General features: G+C 47.4%; 1 protein-coding gene across 3 annotated transcripts in view; it reads left to right on the forward strand.

Annotated features, from left to right (window-relative positions):
- GRIK4 (glutamate ionotropic receptor kainate type subunit 4) overlaps positions 1-25,103 on the forward strand; it is a 483,112-nt gene that overhangs the window by 323,409 nt on the left and 134,600 nt on the right. For all 3 annotated transcript variants that reach the window (XM_032167730.2, XM_058446675.1, XM_058446676.1), the window contains exons 7-8: positions 3,751-3,929; positions 8,656-8,709. In XM_032167730.2, the coding sequence (XP_032023621.1) occupies positions 3,751-3,929; positions 8,656-8,709 (233 nt within the window). The remainder of the gene's footprint in view (positions 1-3,750; positions 3,930-8,655; positions 8,710-25,103) is intronic.

The following is a 25,103-nucleotide window of genomic DNA, read 5'->3' on the forward strand; positions in this document are numbered from 1 at the left end:
GACCTGTTAGGATGTAGTTACTTTCTTCCCCCACAGTCTCTACATCAGTCCAATCCAGCAAGCACCATGCACCCTGCCTGCACTGGGGATGTGCAGGGAAGTCTTAAATGGGCTCCCTACCTACCTAACACTGAAATCATTTATGCACATACTGTATATTACAAATATATACACACACATCTATGCACATATACATACTTACGCATATACGTGCTCTCAAATACTTTCTATGGTTTAAAACCAAGGCTATCTTTGGCGGGTTGGATAATCCTGTAAGAGGTGGGAGATGTGAGAAGAGGGTGGAGGCTGGAGAATGGAGAGAAGGTTTCAGGGAGGAGATAGGGTAAAGGGCAGTTGGGGGTGAGTGGGAAACAAGGTTTGTTAAGCCCCTTGTAGTTGCCATCCTCTTAATGACCCTGTAATGTAGTCACTCTCCTTATTCCACAGAAAAGGAAACTGAGGCACAGAGGGGTGGGGCCTTTGCCACAGTAACCTGCCTGCCAGTGCTGGGGTTAGCACTCATGTCCCCAGACTGGGTTCTTTGTGCAGAGCCAGGCGTGTCCAGTTTGGGAAACGGAACAACTGATTGATAGGCAATTCCGGGCGGGATGTGGACCTGCCAGAGGACTCACCACCTCCTCCTCTCTCCTGTCCCCGCCCTGCGTCTCAGCACACAGAGCATGTTATATGGGATGGGGAATGATGCTGTTCTTTGTTTAAAGGACAGCAGAACTCTCCAAGGGGTAGCAGGCTGGGAATTGATTGGAACAGGTCCCCAGTTTATCTAACATCTGGAGGGGGGGCTCTCTTTCCCTGGGAGTTTCGTGCACCTGCCATTTGTAAAGGAATAAAGCATCCCCGGCGGCTTCTACCAGGCATCACCATGCTGTGCATAATCCTGCTGTCATCCCCCAGCCTTCCCTGTCTCGTCCCACTGAATTTCATTGCCTGTCTGAAGAATCCCAGGGGATTTGGCCTCTTTCCCAGTCTTCATGCTCCATTCTAGGACCTGGGGGTGTTGCCTTTGCCACCCCTTGCTTGTTCACCTCTCCAGCTGTGGGGCACCCTCACCCACAGCCTGCCCAGGAGATAGCTGAGACTCCAGATGCACCAGCTCTGTGGCCTCCCTCCACCTCCTTGTTAAGAGTGTCTTTTGGATCAGGCACCCAGACCTTCGTCCAGGTAGGAGTTAGCTTTTCACATCATCTCTAAGGAAGCGGCAGTAAATACTCTCTCCATTTTACATAAAGGACAAAATGAGGCTGCCCCCTAAAAAAAAAGATTAAATTCAGGTTGCCAAACAAAACGGGGATGTGATTTGAACTTCATCATCAACTTAGCTGCGAGTGCCGGGACCCTAAACTCTTGAGGGCAGGGACTGTATGTGACCCGTCTTCTCTGCCTGGTGTCCTGTCTGCACAGTGCCTGGCACTCAGGACATGCCAGAGAGTGTTGGTTGAACAGACATGTCCTTGCCTGACTCTTCATCTGCCTCGCCATGCCTGCCCTTGGAGCACTTCTGGGGATGGGTAAATATGGGAGTAACATGGAGACCGTACATCCCACTTCCCGGCGGCCTTTCTCATGTGATCACAGTGAGTTCGCATCCTCCTTTGCCCATTCTACAGATGAAGAATGGAGCCTTGAAGAGGTTAGACAACTTCTCAAGGTCACATAGCCAAGGAGGGCTGACCCTGAGCTTGAATCCAGAGCTTTGGGATCAGGATCGGCAGGGGGTAACCCGGCAACATCAGTGCCACTGTTGTGGGGGTCGGTGGCGAGGGGCTGTGAGGGGCACAGATGGCGGTGGCAGAGAGTCTTTACAAGTCTCCATTGAAACCCTGTCAGGGAAGAGAGGAACGGCCAGTGCTGTGGTTTGCACAGCTGGGCTGTTTCTGAAGCATCTTTATAAATAACAGGCCTTCCCAGGGCTTCTCCCCAACCTGCCACAGCCTCCAGCTCCCTAGAAAGCCTTCTCAAAACATGCGATAGGAATACTGGGGTTGGCAGCACCTTCCTAGAGCTCCTGTCTCTATCAGGCCAGTTCCCTGGGCTCCAACTCCACTACCTTCTCCTTCCTGTGAAAAAACAAAAAAAAAAGCACAGACACACACCCAGCAAGAGATTCCCTCCCCTAAGCCCTGAGACACGTGTCTCTGGGCCTTCCCAGGCACTGTGCCCACTGCCTCCAGCTGAGTTTGTCCTCAGAGGCAGCCTGGTCTCATGGGAAGAGGGTTGGATGGAAATCAGAAAACGGAGATCAGAATTCTGGTCCCAGCTGTGTCCCCGTGTCTCTGTGTGCTGAGCAAGTCATGTCACCAATCTGCAACGCGAGGAGGTGGATGGGAGGCTCTTCCTCCTTTTGGCCTGGGCGGTGGGTAACCTATGCAGGAAAGTGTCTTCCGGGGTTGTAGTCAAGCCATCCCCGAATTGAATATCCCATCAGCCAGTACAGAAACCAGCAGCACGGGGCCTTGGACTGGTTAGAAAGCCAACCCTTCCCTCACCATCCCAGTGTGTGAGGCCAGTTGCTCGTCCTTCCTACCTCCGATTCTCCTCTGTGCCGGGGATTATAATACTTTATGAGATTGTTGTGAGGACTTATATGAGATAAGCCATGTAAAATGTTTAGCACATTAACTGGAACACAATAAGCATTTGATAAATGTTGCCCTTATCATTGCTTTTGGGAGCAAACGCCTACGTGATGTCTTTTTCCATGGGAATTGAGACCACACTCTGCCTCCTGCACCCCCACATCACCTCCACCCCCCACATTCCCCGCCCCCACCCCATACACACATACCCTCTCCTGGCTGGCATGCCTTTCCAAAGACAAGGCAGAATTAAGACCCTCTTGTCTCAGTGACATCATTCTGGAACGCCTCCTCCCACCAGGGCCCTAGGCATCAAATAGCTGGTGGGTGGGGAGAGGAGGGAGTGAGGGAGGGCAGGGGTAGGTCCTTGGTGCACAGTCCCTTTTTTCTGTTTTGTTCTGGGCCCAGATTCTTGCCTGCTGGAGTGCAGTTCAAAGCCTGTTCTCTTATGATCATCATAATGCTTTGTCTTAATGCAGCCACGAGGCTCTGAGGAGTTCAAAGCGTTTTGCTAGATCTGTTTTCTGGGCCTTGGGATCTTAAGGGAATTGCTCCTCCACCTCCAAAATGAAAGCAAAGGCTCTTACAGAGCCCAGTGAAACATTTATGAGGGTTTACCGTGTCCGAGGCTCCGGCCTGAGCCCTTCACACGTGGCCTCTTGTAATCCTTGCCTTGGACCTGAGTGCTGGCTGCTGTGATAATTCTAACTTCTCAGTTGAGGAAACTGAGGCCAAGACAACTGGCCACATGGAGAAGTCCATGAATTAGGGAAGCAGACTCAGGCCTGGAGGTCTCTGAACCCAGGTCTTGGTCTCTGTGCATCCTGTCCGGCTTTTGAGGGTGGTGGGGAGGGGGATTCTCTTATTCCACCCAAGGGAGCTTCCGTCTCTACCTTAAAAGAACATTCTCGAGGGAGTCAGGGGAGGTGATGGACTCAGAAGTGTTCTTTTATTTTAGATGGGATCATTGAAGCCCAAAGAGGCTGAGAAACCTGCTCAGGTTATGATCTGGCTCCTTAATGCTGGCAATGGGGCCAGACCCCCGCCCCCACCCCACTTCCAGCCCACATCTCCGTGCCTTCCTGCTTCTGCCCAGGTGTCTCTAGAGGCAGCTCTGTGGACCCTCAGGGGCTTCATCCTTTCTCCCCTCCAGGCCTTTTAAACCTAGAGAAGCTGCTCCGGCAATTCCTTATCTCCAAGGACACGCTGTCTGTCCGCATGCTGGATGACACCCGGGACCCCACCCCGCTCCTCAAGGAGATCCGGGACGACAAGACCGCCACCATCATCATCCACGCCAACGCCTCCATGTCCCACACCATCCTCCTGAAGGTGGGAGCCTCCCTCTCTCCCCTCCCCTGCTGAGCTCCACCCTCCCCCCTCCTTGCCTTGAGGGTCCTCCTGAGCTGAGGCTGACAGAGCCCCAGGCTGGACCTGAACTCTGACAAACCTCTCTCTGTGCTTCCGTTTTCAATAAGAAGTTCCCGAAAACTGAAAGAAGAAAGCAGGGTGAGGGTGATGTCGTTTTCAGCACTGGGGCAGCAGGGCAGTAGGCAACGAAGACACCTAGATGCTGCCAAACTTAGACCCTGCTAAGGGCTCTGTGGAGAGGTCTGCAGGTTCCTGGGAGGGGCTAGGGTGGGGCACCCAAGGGGCTTGGGCAGAGGCTGTTTGCCAAATGGTATAGAAATGTTTCCGTAGTTTAACAATAGGACCGTCACACCAGTGTGTACTGCTGAATGCCAGCTCTGTCTTTAATCCTGACACGGTGCACAACAGTTTACACAGCGCTTCTGTGTAGTCGATCTCCCAGCATAGAGCTCTCAGCAATGATGTGAGGTAGGTATAATGTCCTCCCCTACAGATGAAGAAACTGAGACTCTGGGAGATGAACAGATGCGTCCAAGGCCCAGTCCTGAGTGGAGCAGGGCCGAGCCTGCAAAGCCCTCTCTTATCTGCAAATCAGGTAGTGTCTCCTAAGCTCCTGGAGTCGGAGGGGCAGTGCCGGCCCCTGAGTCAGAACATGCGCACTGGAAACCAGAACTCAGTGAGGCTGATCCGAGAGAGAGAAGTCAGGAGCTTAGGCGCCCCACACAGGACAAACTGCTGGAAATAGCTGGGTAGCATCGGAGTCGCCTGACGCCAGTTCCTGGGCTGGTGGCTGGGCTGGGTATGAACCTCGGAGAGAACGGGCCCCGTTTCCAGGCTCCTTGGTGGCTCCCCCAACCTCGCCAGGCGCACTGGCCTCCTCTAATGCCATTTTAATTGCACATTTAAGCACAACCTGCCATCTTCCATTGGGGGAGCGAGGCTCCTCGTTAACCTCTGCCAAGCTGTGAGGAGCCCGCAGACACTCAGATGATTGTCTCCCCTCCTTGCCTCCCTCCCTCCCAGCTGCCCCTCCCCAGCTCGTTTTTGACTCAGAGTTAATAAGAGATTTGAATGAGTTCTCTCAGTACTAAGGGCTGTCCCTTCAGCCCGTTGCTATAGTAATCTTCCAGAGCTCCAAAGCCGTGTCTGTCTGTGTGCGTATACCCAACTCACATTCTGTCTCTCTCTTTCTTTCTCTCTCTTTCTCTCTGACACGCACACACGGAAACACAGCATTTTTCTCTTTTCTTCCTTTTCCTCTGTCTTCTCTTATGCTTGGAGACATGATCAGTGAAGTCATTAAGGGTAGAAAAGCTCCACCAAGTTTCATGGGAGGAGAGGGGCCCTCTTTAGGGAAGGCTGGGAGCAGAGTGAGAGCTTCAGCTTAGTAGATAGATGTCGCTCCAGCACCCTTGTGGAGGGTAGCTCAGAATACACAGGTCCCCCTGTGGTAGCTGGAGCCTGCCTGAACAGCCCCCAGGTAGAAGCCTCTGGGGGCCAGCCTCATGCCCTCCACGCCTCCCAGCATCTGATGTTGCGCTATTGTTTTTTTTATTCGAACAGCATTACTAGTTCATTGTTGAAATTTTGGAACGTATAGAACAGAAAGCACATAGAAGAAACTAAAAATTATTCGCAGTCCTATCACCCAGAGCTATTTAACCACTGTTAAATTTTGATGTCTGTTTTTTTCTGCTTTACAGACACGTTTTTCCCCCAAATTATTGTCATACTGCACAAACTTTTCTGTAAGCGCTTTTTGTCCACGCTTAATTCTATGCCATGCATTTTCCCCATGTCATTAAACATTTTTCTACAAATATTTTAATGGCCACATCATTTCCTATCATACAGATGTCCCATAATTTATTTAACCGTCACTTTATTGTTGGAGACACAGGTTGTTTCAGATCTTTTGCTACAATAAATAATGCTGAGATGCACATCTTTGTACATAAATCTTTATACACGTTCATGAATATTTCCTCAGCATACATTTCTAGAAGTGGAATTACTGAGTTAAAAGGTATGCATGCTTTTAAGGATGCTGATATGATTTGCCAGATTGCGTTTTAGAAAGGCTGTAACAGTTTACACTTTCGCCAGCAGCATATAGGTGTCTTATAGCACCCTTGCCAATACTGGGTATGTTAATTAAAAATGCTTTGTAGGTGTGTGTGTGTGTGTGTGTGTGTGTGTGTGTGTGTGTGTGTGTGGCCATGCTTTTGAAGGAAGCTCTGCCTGTAGTGTAGTGATCATTATTAGCAAACGGTTCTGCTCCATGCCTCAGGGCTGTCTTTCCTGAGCCCACCTGTCAGTCCCAACTCCTGTGACATTGGAGCCGCACTGATCAATGAGCAGCAAGGCTTCAGGAAAGCCTGTTCCCTTTTCCTGTTTGCCTTCCCAGTGGCCCAGGCAGGCAGGCATTCCATCAGGCCTGGCCTCTGTCCTCATGCTTCCCTGGGGCTCCGTACTCCTCCCTCCAGGAGGGCACAACAGGGCCTCTCAGGGCCTCAGCAAGGATGGGAAGCAGAGTGGGCAGAGAGCACATGGGGCCTCGGGGAGACTTGGTGTACACGTGGGAGCCCAGCCCCTGGAGCTTGGCAGCACTCTGCCGTCTCGATTTCAGGAGGATTTGCAGAGTAATCCCTGATTTTATTGAGCGGCTGTTCCAGCAATGAACTCCATGTTTACCCAGAAATCAGGCCTTAAAAACCAAGGATCTCTTGTCTTTTATCTCTAGGACAGCAGATTTCACAAAACGGGTTTTAGCTCCCGACTGTGTCCCCTCCCGGGCCCTCTGCCCCCAGCCCGTCACTGTAAGCAGCGGGCTCACTCAGTGGGTCGCATCCGTCTAGGCAGGGGTGAGACGCAGCAGCACTGTTACTTGGACGGTGTGATTGTGTGTGTGCAGTGGGGCGTAGGATGGGTTGGTCATCTTGCCACATCATCCTCTTGAAAGTGGAGGAGGAAATATAGCTTGGCCTGGAGGAAGAAGGAGCCTCACCAAAGAGGCTTTGAGCTCCCTCGTGCCCTGAGACTCCTGCCCCAGTCACTGAGCCTTTACCCTCCAGCTTCCCATTGGAACAACCGTGATAGAGTTACCCCCAACCTGCTCCTCAGGGAGCCTGCAAGGGTTCCTATAAGAATGGCCGGGCACGGTGGCTCACGCCTGTAATCCCAGCACTTTGGGAGGCTGAGGCAGGCAGATCACTTGAGGTCAAGAGTTCAAGACCAGCCTGGCCAATATGGCAAAATCCCGTCTCCACTAAAAATACAAAAATTAGCCAGGTGTGATGGTGGGTGCTTGTAATTTCAGCTACCTGGCAGCCTGAGGCAGGAGAATCGCTTGGACCCAGGAGGCGGAGGTTGCAGTGAGCCGTGATCGTGCCAATGCACTCCAGCCTGGGTGACAGAGCGAGACTCTGACTCAAAGAGAAAACAAACAAAAAAAGAAGCTCGCAAAATTATTTGAGTTCCTCGGGAGATGAACACTATGTAAGAGGAAAAATGTAATCATCCTTGGTCTGGTTTCTCCTCCATCCACCTCAGTAGTCGTGACAAAACGGTCTCCCAGTGGCCCAGGGCTGCACGATACATTATGAAAATCTAGCCAACTGTCAGGAGGGATGAGGGCCCCAGAGAGAATGGGGCTCATTATTTACCTGATCTACATGTCAGTTTCTATAGCACCTGTCACACTCAGAGCCAGGCATAATGACAGGGAAGGTTGGCTAGGGGTATTTATGACGGGTACAAAGATCAGACAAAAGGGAGACTCTTCTGATGTAACAGTTCTCAACTGTGGAGTGATGCCACACTGATGCGCTGTGATCAAGGGTGAGGCATGTCACAGGCAACTGATTCCTTACTACGAATAAAAGACCCAAGTTTGCAAATGAGTCACTTGTTTCCAACGTCACTGCAGATTCAAGAATACCCTTATGAGTCTGCCCTGCACTCTGACAGAGTGGAGTTCATTTGCATTGCTACAACCTGCGGACTCTCTTATCTATGCCAGGGCCCCAAAGAGAGTTGTGTTTGTGGTTCCATCAGTGTAACAGTCCTGAAGCGGGAGTATAGTTTGGATAAAAGCACTGAAGTTAGGCTGTCTGGATTTGCTTTTATCTTTTCCATTAATGAGACGTGTGATCTTGTACAAGTCACTTAGCCTTTCATCGTGTCAGTTTCCTCAGCTGTAAAATGGGGTTGGGGAGGAATAATAGCGCCAACCTCATAGAGTTATCCCGTGTAGAATGCTTGAGAGTGCCCAACACATACTAAACAGTGAGTTAGTGTTAGCCGTTGTTATTGTTAATAGCTGTGGAGATCATTATTGTAGTCTTTTTTATTATTTGCTTCGTTTCCCTAAAAGTCATTTTGGTTTCAGTAATATCTGGCTATAGCCATGGGAGTATGTTGTGTACAAGAACACCAGCTACTATGCATGCCACTGCAGGGGTAGGGGGCCAGGTGGAGGTGGAGAGACCCCGCTCTCGAGACCAGAATTTCTGTGCTCCATCCTCTAAGATCAAGGGCAACATAAGAACTAGTCAAGATGTTCTGTTCTGCCTGGTGCCAAGGGGCAGTGGGCCAGACAAATGGCAGACACTTGGAACCCCTACTGCTCATTTGCGTCAAGTGAGTTTTTGTTTTCTTCTCTAATCTCCTTCTCTTCGCCTTGCAGGCAGCCGAACTTGGGATGGTGTCAGCCTACTACACATACATCTTCACTAATCTGGTAAGATGTTCTCACAGCTCACCTCCTTGGAAGAGAGTGTTGTCAGTGGTCAGGATTGGTGGATTATGGGGACAAAGCCCAGGAGATGATGAGTACGGGAGATAGAAGCAGAGTAGCAGAAGCCAACCAGAGAGGCAGGGCATCCTGGAAATTCTCATCCCAACAATTCTGAGCCACAGGAGAATGAGGATTTGGGGAACCTAATGCCTCCACTCAAATGCCGCTAGCTACATAAAGCGAATTCTGGGCTGTAGTGTGATGGATGAGCCTCCTCAGTAGGTCCAGTTACTGGCCTGCAGTCCAGTCTCTACATGGACTTAGGGATCAGGTGTCCTAAAAAGTCCTGTGAGGTTTAGGAGATAACAGCCCAGAGAGACAGGCTTGGACTCTGAGATCCTTGTTATTTTCCAGCTGTCGGTGTCTATGAACAGTCCTTTCCGGGGGCTGCTGTGGGATTGTTAACCCTGTAGCATCCGACAGGCATTTGTTCTCAGAATTGAAACAGACCTTAGAGGAATTCAGTGTGACCTTTCTTCTGGTATAGGGACTCCCACAACAGGCTTGTCAGGAAGTCATTCAGCCTTTGCTTGAACTTGAGTAGAAGTGCCTAGTTCGCCACCACCATCAAAATACCTGCCCCATTGTTGGGCGTCTTCATTGAAGTCTAGCGTGCATGTAGATGAAAACCACGCATATTATATGCGCGCAGCTTAAGAAAACTTTTTCCAAGTAAGCACACCTGTGTAAGCAGCACACAGCTCCAGAAATAGAGCATTACCAGCACCCCAGAATCCCCCTCATGCCCCTCAAAACATAAAACAGATGAACTTCTTTGTTTCCTTTTTTTTTTTAACGTAACACTGCTGCTATAAATTAGAGCATTAATATATAAAAAGGGAGAAAAGGATTAGACTACTCCCAGAGCAAAGCGAAAGCATTTGATTAAAGTACGGAGGCATCTGGGGGAGCCTGGGCAAGTTGGCAGAGGAGCAAAGAGAGATTAAAGTACAGTTGTGTTCCATTTTGGGAGCCTGGGAAATAGAAGGAGGAGAGGGAAACGGCAGGCCAGTGCCAGCCTGCCAGAGAGGCTCCCTAAATTAGGCCGGCAACATGAGTAGAGGAGGAAAGAACTGGGCAACGAGGTGTCACTTGGGTGATTTAGCAGATGGAAGGAAGCCATTCATTTGGAATATGAGTTCCCAGGACAGTAACCAGAATGAGGTGGAGTTGCTTGGCTTAGAGGTTTTTAAGACAGCATCCTCCACAGTGTACCACAATTTCCCATTCATAGAAATCATAAGAATGATGGTGATGATATTATCTAGTGGAAAAAGGACTGGCCTGTGAAGTCAGGAGGCCCAGAGTCAAGTCCTGACTCAGGCTTATGCTCACTGTGAGCCTTTGGTTGAGTTGCAGTGACTCTCTGAAGCCCAGTTTTCTCATTTTAAAAATGGGAACATAAAACCTTACAAGGTTATTATGAGGATTGACTGAAATTCTGTAAGTAAAAATTTATTTTAATTAGCAAAGTGCTATATGTTTCTAAGGCATTATATTTAGAAAAATATATAGCTCTATGATGCTTTCAGTTTTCAAAGAGCTTTTCTCCTTTTTGGGTGGGCATGGATGAGATGAGCTTTGGGAATTAACAGGACTCATGGAATTAACAATTTGTAAGTTTGCGAGAGGAAACCATGATGAAAAGTAACTGTATAAGTGATGCTGGTTGAATAATAGTCAAGAAAGCGACAGCAGAGCCATTGCAAAAATCTGCCAGTGAGAGAATATTCTAGAAGCTTCTCATGAGTGTGTTGGCTTTCTAAAAGGGACAAACCTCTAATAGGAGTAAAGAAACTGTTTTTAGGACCACTCTTTCTGCCCAGTTGCAGTTGGTGTTTTTTTTGTTTGTTTGTTTTTTATTTTGTTTTTGTGTGTGTGTGTTTTGTTTTTGCTTTTTTCGAGACAGAATCTAGCTCTGTCACCCAGGCTGAAGTGCAGTGGCACCATCTTGATTCACTCCAACCTCTGCCTCCCGGGTTCAAGCCATTCTCCTGCCTCCGCCTCCCAAGTAGCTGGGATTACAGGCACACGCCACCATGCCTGGCTAATTTTTGTATTTTTAGTAGAGACAGGATTTCACAACATTGGCTAGGCTGCTCTCAAACTCCTGACCTCAGGTGATCTGCCTGCCTTGGCCGTCAAAAGGGCTGGGATTACAGGTGTGAGCCACTGCATCTGGCCCAGTTGGTGTTTTGGGCCATAGAGGGAGGGGCTTCATCCAGAGGGTAATGAGTTGTCTTCTGCATTCTCCAGTCCCTTCTTCCCAGTACAGATGCCAACTGGGTTTTCATCCTTATTTCTCCTTTCTCTGAATCCCTTGGGGATCTCCACCATGTCTCATCACTCTGAATTCTGCTACAGTGATGCAGTAGGTCCTCAGATCAGCTTTTAGAGAACAAGCATGGTGAATGGGAAAGGCATGGATGGACCTTGGCATTAGGTACTCATGACTCAAAACTTTTGTTTGACTAGCTACTGGCTGTGTGATCCTGTGCGGGTTACTTAACCTTTCTGAGCCCCAGGAACTTCTTCTGTAAGTAGACACTAATAGTACATGCCTCGGGAGATAATGTACACATAGCAACGGACTCCCAATACGAGTTTATTTAGGAGAAGTTGTTATTTTAAGAAGTCCAGCTTATGCCTCCCATGGGCTAAAATGAATGGAAGATTCTTATTTTGCTCCACAGCCATGCATGGCCTGCGAAAGTGACTCCTAAAATGCCATTTTATTTGTTTCCAGATAAGAAATATAGGACTGGGTAGTACGGTTATTGTGTGTGACTGAACCAACCATTATAGAGTTTATTTGTGTTGGTAATTACTGAGTAATTGATCAAATGCCCATACCTCACTCCCATCCAGGCATAAAGAGAAGTGATTGATTTAGGGCATCTGTAATAAATGAATTAGGTTGACTGCTGTGGATTCTGTCAGTTGATTACCCATCACAAGAATTGGGACAAAATTATCCATCACGAATCGAACTTATAAACCATCAGTTCATTTGACCCTATAGAAACACAGTTTCTCTCTCTGTCAGGGTCTGGCCAGCAGAAGAGTGAGTGTTCTAACCCTGAGCCTTGGGTGACAGAGGTGACTGATGCAATAAGAGGAACTGAGCCAGAGAGAGCGGAGGCTGCTAGGGGGTCACATAGCCATCACAGGCGGAGCTGGAAGAAGCTGGGCAAGTCCAGGGAAGGGCCAGGTCTCTGGTGCAGGGGAAGCTGGGCTCAGTGACAGGGTGACAGTGAGGTGTCAGGCAATTGAGAGAGACACTTCTGCAGGAGGGGAGAGAGCAGCAGACAGGGACAGCCCCTCTCCAGAACAGAGGAGGAAGTCAGTGACAGGAAGTATGGAGATGAAGGCACACAGTCAGAGGAAAGAGTGAGCTGACATCTGGGCCTTTTATTTATATTATCTATTTCAAAATGAGATCTGGGTGGTCGGAACTGATGTTAGAGACTTGATCAGTGAAACAGCATCGTGCCCCTGCTTCTGGTTCTAGTGGGTCAGGAATCATTCCCCGCAGAGCAAATCTCTGATCAACAGACGGCAATGGCACCTGGTTAAGGTGGGAGCCCTGGGGCAGAGGGTCAGTTTATGAGGTCCAAATCATGAGAACTTGACAGGTAAATTGACAGCACTTGGCCAGAGGTCAGACACGCAGAGAGCAACTATGAGGAAGTAAGAGTCCTGGCAGGTAGACTGAGGCAAGGGGTCAAGAGTCCGGGCCAAAGTGAAGTGGACCGATTAAGGAGCAAATTAAGAGAAATAAAATTACTGTGCAGAGTCACAAAAGCATGCCAACACAGAGAACTAGTTTCTGCCCCTCATCCAGAAATCAATCTGCCTGCCTGCCTTTGTTTGCAGTTTAATGGCGTTAATTATATTCTTAGTGTTGTACAACCATCACCACTATATATTTCTAAAACTTCATCAAGCCAAACAGAAACTCTGTACCCATTAAGCAATAGCTCCCCATTCCCCCTCCCCGTGGCCTGTGGTAACCTCCATGTTATTTTCTTCTCAATGAATTTGCCTATTCTAGCTAGGTGCCTCATAGAAGTGGAATTATATAGCATTTATCTTCTGTGTCTAGTTTATTTCACTCAGCATAATGTTTTCTAGGTTCATTCATGTGTCAGAAATTGCATTTCTTTTTTTTAAGCTTTGTATTATTGTGGTGAAATATATATGACATAACATTTGCCATTGTGACCATATTTAAGTACACTTTTCAGTGGCATGAAGTACATCCACATTGTTATGCAACCATCAATACCATCCACCTCCAGAACATCTTTCACCTTTTCAGAGTGAAACTCTGTACCCATTAAACACAAACTCCCCATTCCTTTTTCCACCCAGCCTCTGGCAACCACCATTCTAATTTCTCTCTGTATGGATATGACTACTCTAGGTATTTCATGTAAGTGGAATCATATAATATTTGTCCTTTTGTGTTTGGCTTCGTTTACTTAGATTCATGTCTTTAGGGTTCATTCATATGTCAGAATTGCCTGCCTTTTTAAGGCCGAATAATATACTACGTGTATGTAGACACACACACACCAGATTTTGTGTATCCATTCGTTCATCGATGGACACTTGGGTTGCCTCCACCTTTCGGCTATTGTGAATAATTCTGGCATGAACATGGGTGTGCAAATGTCTGTTCAAGTCCCTGCTTTCAGTCCTTTCGTGTATATGCCTAAGAGTGGAATTGCTGGGTCATGTGGTAATTATCCGTTTATTTATTGAGAAGCCACCAAACATTTTCCAGAATGACCGCACCATTTTTTGTTCCTATCAGCAATGTACAAAGGTCCCGGTTTCTCTGCAACCTTGACAATACTTGTTATTTTTCATTTTTAAAAATAATAGCCATCTCGATGGGTGTGAAGTAGTCAGATGTGTTTTTTATTTCTATTTGAAGTGTGCAGATTGGAAGAAGCAAGACCACATGACTGAAGTTGAGAGTCCTGGTGATTAAGAAGCTTTATAATGAGAGAAAGTAGCTGATGAATAAAAATCGCATCCTTACACTCAGTCAGAAGTGGTAAAAATCCCCAGTTCAGGAGCTTATGAGCTGGGACCTTTGGAGGTTCTCTGTCCTCATATGTAAAATGTGAATAATAATAATACCCATCTTTTAAAAATCTTGGTAAGATTTAAAAATTAGCTACTGACAACAATGTACCTGGTAGGTAATGCTAGCTGCTGTAACAGATGAACCCCCAGATCTCATCGTTTCACACAGTGGAAGTAAATTTCTTACTCAATTGAAGTTCCAAAAGGGTGTTTCTGGTGAGCAGCGTTCCATAAGGTTATTCAAGGGCCCAATCTTCTTCTAGTTTATAAATGTGTCCTCTTAGAGACCAGTGTTAGGAAAACAACAGGGATCATACATGGGAGGGTTTATGGGTCAGGCCTGGAAATGACATGTATTATTTCAGCTAACAATTCCATTGGCTAGAATTCATCACATGGCCACACTCACTTGTAAGGGAAGCTGGGAAAGGTAGTCTAGCCATGTGCCCAGGGAGAAGAGGAAATGGGTTTAATGATCACAAAGCAATCTCTGCCACATTATTAAATTATCAGTCATCATCACACATCTATTTCATGTATACTAAAAAAGCAACTAGCATCCCAAGCCCTGGCTTGTCTTTTTAGAGGACAACTGATCCTAAAAGTGGAGATCAGCACTTAGTTATAAGGATGTCAGCTCCCCGTGTTCTCTTGCCTGAGGAGGGCATGCATAGGGCAGTTATAGATGCACTGCGCTTATTCTGCTCTTTACTCTGCAAGGGAGTCTCTGTCTTCCAGTCGGCCTCTGGGTTTGGTTGGGGGAAACCTTTGTTGTGCAAGACTGATGGAAGTTTGAATAAAAGACATAAAGAATTAAGGGCCTCTGGGCAACCAGTCTACCGTTGAGACAGCAGGGGTGGTTGATGCAGTAAGAGAAGAGATGAAGGAGGAAGCTCAATTTGAGCTAATAAATCTGGAGGGATTATCCAGCTACTAATGAACCCAGAGACATAGGCAGTCACTGCCTAATAGAAAAGATAAAAGCACCCTAATCTATTATCAGAGAGCATAGGTGGGCCGTGTGCCTATGGCAGGAGCTGCCATCTCAGCAGAGAGAAGTGTTGAGATTTAAGGGTAAGGGTCAAAAGTCAGGGACTGCCAATGAAAGATGGGAAATAATTGTGCACTGGAAGCAGGAGGCTGTGTGGTCTGCTGACCACTGAGCTGCTACGGCATTGCAGGTGGTGTGACTAGCTGGACTCCATCACCACCATTTCATTGCCATGCCCCACGCAGGGCCAGGGCTCCCTGCTCTCAGCACCACCACTGTGCTGGAGGGTAGAATGCTATTTGTGGGGTGTCAACAGAGGCAGTGGGCACCCAGAGTTTTTCTTTTGGGGAATCTAGAGAGAAGGGGCTGAGAGCTGGGTATGCCGTGTTAAAAGACAGGGAGAAGGAGTACATCAGCAGGAGGCCTCATTATTATAGAGGGCAAGGCCCTGGACTAGCAGTGAAGCAGCTATGTCTTCAAGTTCCAGTCCTGCTACTAACTAGCTGGGTGTATGGCAATATCAATAGTTGATATTTATTGAATACTTTCTGTGAGTAAGTGCTAATAAGTGTTTCACAGTTATTTTCCCATTTAAACCTCACAACAACTCTAGCAGGAGACACAGTTTTATCCCTATTTTAGAGATGAGCAAGTTGAGACCCTCTTCACTCTACTGCCTGTATCTGGGTGAACTATTTTACCTTGCTGGGCTTCAGTTTTTTATCTGAAAAATTGTGAGGTTGTATTAGGTGATCTCTAAGGGCCTTTTCAGCCTTGGACCTGTTTCATCCTATATGTGGTTTGGGGCATTTCAGTTCACAATGACTTGGAGTTGGGTATGTTCCCTGGAGTGAGGGGAGAATGCCCCATCAGGTTGGGGAGTTCGTGTGACTCGTGGAAGCAGTTTCTGTTCACCCAACAGCTCCTCAGATTCCCAAACTATAGTCAGGTCCGTGTGAGCCCTGCAGAAATAACCCCTCCATGCCCCAGTCTCTATCTTGTTTTGGCAGAATGGATATATGCAGCCAATTTTCCTCCCCTGGGTTCATTTTATTGTCAGTAGACCTGAGCCTATGTTTATTTTTGCAAAGGTTTATCAAAGAGATTAGCCATAAGTAACTTGAAATTGCTAAAATTATTACAGAAAGGGGACCCAGGGCAGACAGAGAGGGAAAAAGTAATTGATTCCAGGAGGAAGTGAGAATGCACACTGCCCCACTCTTTCACTCCTTGCTTTGGCGAGTTGATGCTACTCATCTTTCAGGACTTACTTAAATGTCACTTCCCCGAGGAAGTCTCCCCTGATACCCCACAAGGTTGAGTCTGCTGTCACACACTCTCCCAGCACCCTGTGTTCTGGTTTTTGTAGCATTCATCTGAAGTGGGAATCCGTTTTTCTATGCTAACCTTTCCACCAGACTTTGAGCTTCATAAAAGCAAGATCAAATCAGTCTTATTCATCACCGTAGATCCAGTGGCCTCCTGCATAGTAGGCACTCAATAAATATTGTATGAGTGAATGGAGTATCCCATAACATCTGGAGTTCTTGGGGTAGAAGGGCTGGCCAAGTAAGATAACTCATCTCTTTACATCCCACAGGAATTCAGTTCATCTCAACTAAGCCTCAGACACAAAGGAACCTATCTGCGTTTCAGCCGGGGAGAGCTGGGCCCTATTCCCTATTCCCCAGGACCCCCTGGTACTTGCTTAGCCTACATGACAACTACTCCATCTGGAATACCCTTCCTCCCATTCTGAGCTGGACAGATTTGAAGTCAAGGTTGTGCAGGACCATGCAAGGTGGTTTAGTTCAGGATCCAAGAGACACAATTTCAGGGGTGCTGCTAAGTGAGAGTGATGTCAAAACCTGAGGCCCAGGGTTGGCACCAAGAATGATCACTGAGGCAGGGGAGGGCAGAAGAGTGCAAGGACAGTCAGGCTGATTGTGCCAAGTGGTCTCTCTGTCACCTGGGACTGTTTCCTTCACTGGTCGCACCGTGTCCTGGTCAGCCTTGATCATGTGGTGTCTTCGGGCCAACACCTGGCAGCTGACTCATAGAGCCAGAACTGAAGGGCCTTTAAAACAAACCTCTCCTTCAGGTTATAAAGGCCATTATGAAGTGATCTAGTCCTGTTCTCTGTCCCAATGGCTTGGCATATGAGGTTGGGTGAGCCTGATTGCTGTGTTGACACTGAGGATAGAGATAGGGTTTAATGGAAGCTGCCAGGGCCTCAGATCAGAGAGAACTTGGGTTCCTATCTGGGCCCTGCCATATATTAGATGTACATGTGGCAAGTTACTTAACGTGTTGGCCTGTCAGTTTTCCCTCTTGTAAAATGGAGATAATCAAGCCTATCTCATAACATTATTTTGTGAAGACCATGGGAAGTTTCTAATCCTGAGGGTTGTTAGTAAATATTATTTCGTTTCCTCTCTTTTTTCTCACTCACCTGTCAAGTATTTCCATCCTTAGACCTCAGTTTCCTGATTTACTGCCTCTAGCTTTCCAAAACTCTACAGCTGTTATCAGAAACATTTCAGTTGGCCTCTCACCTAGTTGAACTGTAATTCCCAGGATGCTTAAGCCTTTTAGTTCTTCACGGAAAATGCAACAGGCACACACGAACATATACACACACATCCCTTGCACACTTCTACACACACACACACACACACACACGGCCAGAAGTTACAATCCATCAGCCAGACAACTTTCTAGTGCCAGAGCAATTGATTCCAAAGTGTAGTTTATTGTAAAATTATTAAGAGTATCCACATATTTCAGCTTTATTGAGCCTTTTAGGAGAGCCACTCTGCATAATATAGTATACTTTGATGAATAAATATGTTTTTAGTGCAACTAGAAAAAAGAGTGATGGAGTGAAAGCTCCTTGTGTGTCAGTCTGAGCTGCCAAGGTACCACCCTACCCAATGCAAACCCTGAGAGGTGGCAGGTCTGGCAGAACAGATGTCTCCTGGGCGTACATGGGCACAGCAGTTTCTTACAGAGATGCTATTGATCCAAAACTGTGTTTTCCAAAGCTGCTAACCCTCCTGTACCTGTTCTCTGCACATGGTTGTTGGAAGATGGAGGTATGTTCAGAAGGAGAAAAAACAGAATCACAAGGGGATTCAGGAGGCATTGACTGAAGACTTATTTTTTGCATTGTGGAAACTGTGGCTGACAGCTTGAAGTTCCTTGGCCCAAGTTATAGGATTATAAAATGATTAGGCAGCTACGATTAAGCAGTTTACGTATGGAAAATGCTACCTCAACTACACTGATTCAGCAAACATCTATTAAGTGCCTGCTGTGTGGTGGGAGATACAAGGACTAGGAGGATGTGGTCCAGCAGAATATGAATTGAAGAGATCTGCGTCTATTAGTGTGAGGTGTGGCAGCCCAGAGGAGGGAGCATGTAGTTCTTCTTTGGGAGTTTGGATGAAGGTTTACAGATACGGCTTCCCTTACTGAAGCATGGGTTAGAGATGGCAATGGGAGAGTGACATGTAGGCAGTGGTAAGTTATGGTCCTTTTTGTGCCTTGAGCAGGAGAGTGTGATGGAGAGAGGTGGAGCGAGAGCCAGCCAAGGAAGTCTCAGGTGAGATGATGTCCTTCTGCTACGCACATTTGCCGGACTTTTCAGCATTGGAATTGGCGTCAGTAGGCCCAGGGTCTTGTCTCGGCTGTCCCACTGACTGTGTGATCTTGGACAAGCCCTTTCTTCTCTGGAGACAAGCTAGAAAGTCTCCAAAGACCTTTCAACTCTGAAATTCTGTTGAGTTTATGGATTGGATGAATACATAATGAACAACCAGATGAATTCTCCTGGCCAGGCTGTTTTCCAGATGAAATCGGCCACCCTCCTCTTCACGGTTTTCCAGTGTCCTCATCTGGCTGGCTCAGCCCTGCAGTGCCCTCAGCTGTCCAGATTCCCCAGAGTGGGGGAGCACCCCTGTCTTGTGAGCTGTGTTGATCTCTCACCACCCCCTTACCCAGAAGTACCTGTCCTGTGTCCTCACCTGCTCCAAGGAGCCCTGACAAATGAGAGGGCAATCTGAAAATCCACCTCGTGCCAAGGTGCTAATGTCCATGACAACATTAAATTCTTTTGGATTGTTGAGAGCATCTAACTAAATCTCATCCTTTTACAGTTGAGTAAACAGAACTGAAGAGGGAAAGTGACTTGGCCTGGCTCTCACAGTGAGTCAGGAGTAGAGAGAGGAGGCCTCCTCACTCACACAGTTCACAATTCCCTAGATCAGCATTAACTGAGCGCTTACTGTGCTGTGTGTTGGGGATACAGTGAAGAATAAAATTCTGATTTTTCAGGAGGTCAGACTAGAGGGGAAGAAGAACACAAGCAGCTTATCATAAATCAGTGGGTTCACTAAAGTGATTAAGATATGCACAAGGTATTAGGGGACCATCAAAGGAAGGCCTCCAGACTAGCCTGGCAGGTTCGTCAAAAGCTTCCTGGAATAGGCCAATCCAAAGGGCCTTGGAGAATCAATGGGAGTTAGCCAGGTTGAGAAGGACATTCTAAGTGGGGGATACATACAGTTAATGGCTCATGCATCCCAGACAACATTTGCTTTTTAGCTAAGGCCTTAACCAAGGAAGCAGATTGCATGAGAAATTGTGGAGCTTGTAAGGAAGGTATTTTGGTGGTGGGGAGAACCTTTCAGAGCTTTCATATTACTCCACACGGACAGCCAACTTACTATCCTGTGTAAGGCAGGGGAAGAGGAAAGGCATAATCCCAAGTGGACCTGAGTCAGCACCTTTAGCTTGGTGGTGGCTTGTCACAAATGCCTGTCCCCGGCTAAATATCATAAAATCCCAGACCCAGGGATTACCACTTGGATAGCTGTCAATAGGTGTCCCTCTTCCAGGGAATGGGCCCTACTGGCCTAAAAAGAGAATGGAAACCAGAGCTTCCCTAGGGCAGGAGCAGAGAGATTAGGCCAGTCCTAAAGGTGGCGTAGCCTTGGTTCGCTTCCAGTGCCAGCTAGGAATAAGCATCTGAAAGGTGAACTTTATTCTGCCAACCCTGGAGTGCCTCCCTGTTCCTGACCCTGGAAGCCTTCTCACCCTGAGATCCAAGTCAGGAGAAACTCCCTCCTGGAGCAGGAATGCTGCAGGGAGGATGGCTGGGCAGCCCTTGAGGGGGCAGGGGATGTAGTAGTAGGTAGAGGTACAGACTGACTCTAAGATGCTACGTGCCATCGACGAACTTCATCCAGAGCTCCAGGAGACCCCATGTGGGCAGGGCTTACCTCCTATGCTCTGTTCGCCTTTCTTTTTGCCAGCATTTATAGGTGGCCGCTCTTTCCTCAGTACTTCTGACTTTCCCTCTCCTTATGCTAACAGTACCTAGCGCAGGCTCTGGTTCAGGGGGCATTTGAATCGAGCCACTGCCTTACTTGGCTGGTGGGTATGTGGCTGTTCACCCAGTCCTGTTGGGCTAGGGGAAGAGGAAAAAAAGGTATCAGAGATGAGACCCTTCCCTTGGCAAGCTCAGGTGATCAGAAGAATCGCCCCAAGCTGCATGGGAACTTTCCCCAAGAGTACCCCAATATTAAGCTGTTCTATTTGAGTCCTTTCATCTGCTCTCCACCCACAGCAAGAGTTGGTCTCAGCTGGGACTGATGAATCAGTATATCCAGGGGGGAAATGAGGCATTATTGTCAGTTATCCTGGAAGAATAGCCAGACACTGTACCCTGGGGATGCAGGATCACTAAAAGTGAAAATTAACCAATTAGGTCTTTATACCACCCAGAGCTAGGGTAGGGGAGGAAGAGCCAGCCCCTGGGCCTTTCAGTGAGATCTGGTTCTCCAAGGTGAGGCAGGAGTTTCCAGATACCCTCAATTCCTAACCAAGGGGAACAGGGGGTGTGAGAACCGAATGGATATTGCCAGGAAGTCAATAGAAACTGAAGAAGCATTCAACAGGGGATGTTGAGACCCTGGTGGAGGTGAAGAAACTCTGCTTTGCTTCGGAGGAACCAATTATCAGACAACCCCTTTGCTGATGTTTGACAAATAGCATGACAGGGAAGATAAGTCCCACGGGGCTCCCAGAGCCGAGTTTGAGATACTTGTGTAGCATCTGTTTAATAAAAATTGAAACGCATTGCTTGTATCTGCCCCCAACACACACACACGCACACACACACACACACACACATACATTTCTATGCCCATGAGCATTGGTGAGTGGGTGCATCAGACTGTGCATATAAAATACATCAAACTGAAATAAGAACAAGACCCTGGAGACTACTGTGGTTCAATATCTCTGGACACATAATGGAAATGCCCCCCTTTGACTGCCCAGGCCTTCTATCTAATAGAGCTTTGGGAGAAAAGGAAGCTGTCTTGACCCTCTATCACAAAGTTGTTAAAGATTCAGAAGTCTCATTAATTTAATGAGACATGCCTCGGCCTTCCTTCTGTCTACTGATCCAGCAATTTCCAATTATTCACAATCAAGAGAGTCTAATAATAAAAATCTACCCATTTCCCAAAGCTGGTATTATCACAATAGGCACTGCTGGCTCTTGAGTACCAGCAATGTGCCAGATGCCATGCCTAGCACCTTCTACTCAAGATCTTTAACCCTCAAAATAACACTGCAAGGTGGGTGTTCCAATTCTACACAGTATGAAAGTGAGGCTCAGAGATGTTCAAGGGTCTTCGCTGAATAAGTGGCAGATGTGAGAATCTGCTTTTTACCTCCCAGCCCACATCTTGTACTTGTCAAACTGATCTTTTTGGCTTTTCTGTGCTGTATTGGTTTCTATTGTTGTGTGACAAATTACCACAAAGTTAGCACCTTAAAACAGGAGCATTTATTAGTACAAAGTCATATAGGTCAGAAGTCCAGCATGGCATGACTGGCTCTTTGCTCAGGCTGAAATCTAAGTGTCATCAGCTACGCTTTCATCTAGAGCATAGGGTCCCCCTGCAAGCTCATTCCTGTGACTGGCAGAATCTACTTCCTTGTGGTTATAGGAATGAAATCTGTTTTCTTGCTGGCTCTTGGCTAGGGACAGCCTAGCCTCAAGAGACCATTCTTGGGTCCTTTCCCCACGACTGCTCCATCTCAACTGTAGTCCAGTCTCTCTCTCACTTCATATCTCCTTGGCTTCCTCTTCTGCAGACAGCCAGTGAAAACTCTTTGCTTTTAAAGGACTCTTAGGTCAGGCTCATCTGGATAATCTCCTTCTTTGAAGCCAACTGCGTCATATAGCGTAACCTAATTGCAGAGGTAAAATTCATCCTAGTCACAGTCCTAGGGAGTATGTGTGTGTGTGTGTGTGTGTGTGTGTGTGTGTGATGTGTGTTTCTTGGGGGTCATCTTAGAATCCTGCCTACCACACATGCCAACTGTGTAAATTAGTTTCTTTCTTTTCCTTTCTCCTCTACCATCTGGTGAAAGGGTATACAAGGAGAGATCTGGGGCCAGGGCACCAGGAGGAGAGTGCTGGAGACACTTGAGGCAGGAAATCCATACATCCCTTGATCATGCAAATGATAAACTCTGTGTTGTCTCTGCTGAAGCAAGGCAGAGCTCAGGGCAGGGCCCGTCCCTTGCCTCCTGATGATGGTCTGTAAACCAGCCCCTGAGGGAAAACTGACAGCCAAGGCAAAGGGGGAAACCAAGGCCTCTCTCTTGAAACTGCTGTGGCTAGCAGGGAGGCTCGTGGCCCTGAGGAATTTGGGCCCTGCTGAGAAGAGTGTTTGAGATTTAATGAATGTTTGGAAAGCAGGAGACTGAGAATAAAAGGCATTATGGCGAATCGCATTATTATTATTATTACATTATAAGTGCTATTGTATTACAAGCACCATTAGGAGTAGCAATTGCTGTTATTATTAAGCAGTCCAGCTTCTCCATCCTCAGCATCAGGCTCCACTCCATGTCAAAGGCGTCATGAGCTCAGTAAATCACCATCTGAGGCTTCCCTCACATTCAGAGCCCAGTGGCAAGCCTGATGCCTGCCCATCCCACTGAAGCCTCCAGCCATAGCTCATCTGGTAGACGCATCTCCTGTGAATTCCAAAGCTGGATTTTTATCTTGGCCAAGAGTTAAGATAGTCCTAAACCCATTCCTGATCATATTGCTCTCTTGCTTAAAACCCTTCAGTGGCTGTCTCCCCATTACCCTCAGGATAAAGTCTGAACTCCTTAACATAACTCCTGTGACCTCCTATTCCCTATCACCCACTGCACACCCCAGCCATACTGAATGACTTGCAGGTCCCTGAATCTGTCATAAGTTCTTGCTGTTCTGGGGGCTCTGCACATGCTGTGGTTTCTCTGTTAGTGAAACTCCTCTTCCCACCTTTATCTGGCTGACTCCTGCTCAGCTTTCAGGTCTCAACTTGCAGTCAGCTCTCAGCTCAGGAATATCAGCAGCAATTCTGGTAGAAAAAACCACCTTATACGTGCCGCGCCATCTAATTAACCATTCTTCAGGACTTGCCTTCCACCTAAGTTTAAGCATCTTGAGGACAGGCATGGTGTGTGCTTATCATTCTATTTCGAACACCAACATGATATGTGTTCTCAAGGAGACACTCATGTTTTTGTGGAATGAATGAAGGAATGAGTGAGACTAAGATCTAAAAAGTGTCCAACAGCTGAAAATCTGTTATGCATATCCCTGCCCCTCCCCCGCCCCCACTGTGGGAACCTTTCTGAGAGCCTGGTGGCCTCTAGAACACAGCAGAGTCAGCAAGATGCTCAGCCCTTGCGGAGAACCCATTATTTGATCCTGCTGCCAACATGGAGCACATAAATTAGTAAGGAGGCAGAGGCCACTGATTGACAGCATCACTCATCTTCCTAAACAACTCCTTGTACGCCTGGTGGGATAATGGAGCTAGGGGTGCCTGGGATCTCTACATGCCTGAGGCTAATGTGTTGGGACCTGGGAAAGGAGAGGTTTAGCAACTGATGTATAGACAGGAGGCCTGATCAGTGAATGCTGATCAGTGCCTGAAGAAGGAAGCAAGCCTGCAGAAAAGTGGTAGCTCACTGCAGCCTAAGGGGAGAGCCCGAGGTGTCCACTAGTTCTCATGTCAACTTGACCTACTGAGGCTTCGGCTACACAGTTAACCACACAGTTAATAACTACTTATTTAGCACCTAGAGACCCAGAACAGTCTTGTAAATAAAAAAATGAAGACAGACCCAGCTGCTGCCGAGGAGGTAAGCGGGCTTTCCACCTGGCCTCTGCCTTCCTCTTCTTGGAAACATATGACTGAAGTCTTTGTAAAGGTAGTTCTACCCTGATGGGTGTTTGCAGATGAACATGAATTAATTTAATGAATGTGTATTGAGCATTTGCTAAGCGCAAGTGTAGGATATAGTGAAGGGGATAGAGCATGAACAAGATGGAATATGGTCTGCCTTTGAAGTCCTGTTTGTGGACTCACGTTGGGAAAGAAGAGCAGAGAAAGGACAGAGTTCCTGGGAGGAAGGGATGTGCATGTCCAGGTTATGGGGGTAAATGAATAGGAAACATGCAGGGAGAAGAATCCAAAGCTGGGAGATTTAGGACCAAATCTCCTATTAAATAGAATTCATTGACAGGTATGAATTAGCCTCCCAGCTGCTACTGTCTTCAAAGACCTATAACACAAAAAGCCATCTCCCAGCCTACACAGAGAGCACAGGCTTTGATGCAGATAAATAGACAGACAGGTACCGCAGTTAAGGGGCTCAGGAGGGAAGGAGAGGATGTAAGGGTGCCCAGGAGATTTTGGACTTCTGGTGGCTCCAGGGCTTTCCTGCAAAAAGGCTAAAAGGGGACTTCTGAGACAAGGGTCTGGGGCCTGGCTTCTGCGATGCATTAGATCTAGCTATTAAGAAGAGCCTTGGGCAGGTGAGAGGACCAGGCTGCCAATGGGGTGAGATAAGGCACAGCCTGACAAGTGCTCCTTTCCTGAATGTTTTTAGTCAACAGCCTTGACTTCTTTCTATATGGGGTGCACCAGAGTGAACACTGATAATGTAAGTGCATTTATTTCAAATGGCATCTAGTCCTTGGGGAGGTAGCTTTGAACAAGCTCGTGATAAAAAGCTCCAAGTGATGACAGGTATGTAGATGAGGTGTAACGGGGGCATGATTGAGTGGCCACTTCTGCCAGGCTTGGGTGATGCAGGAGGTCAAGGTGGACACTGAGGAAAAGGTAGACAGGAATCACAGCATGAAAAGACTTGTATGTCTAGC

This window comes from Hylobates moloch, unplaced genomic scaffold (assembly GCF_009828535.3).
Source record: "Hylobates moloch isolate HMO894 unplaced genomic scaffold, HMol_V3 SCAFFOLD_11, whole genome shotgun sequence".
Classification (NCBI taxonomy): Eukaryota; Metazoa; Chordata; class Mammalia; order Primates; family Hylobatidae; genus Hylobates; species Hylobates moloch.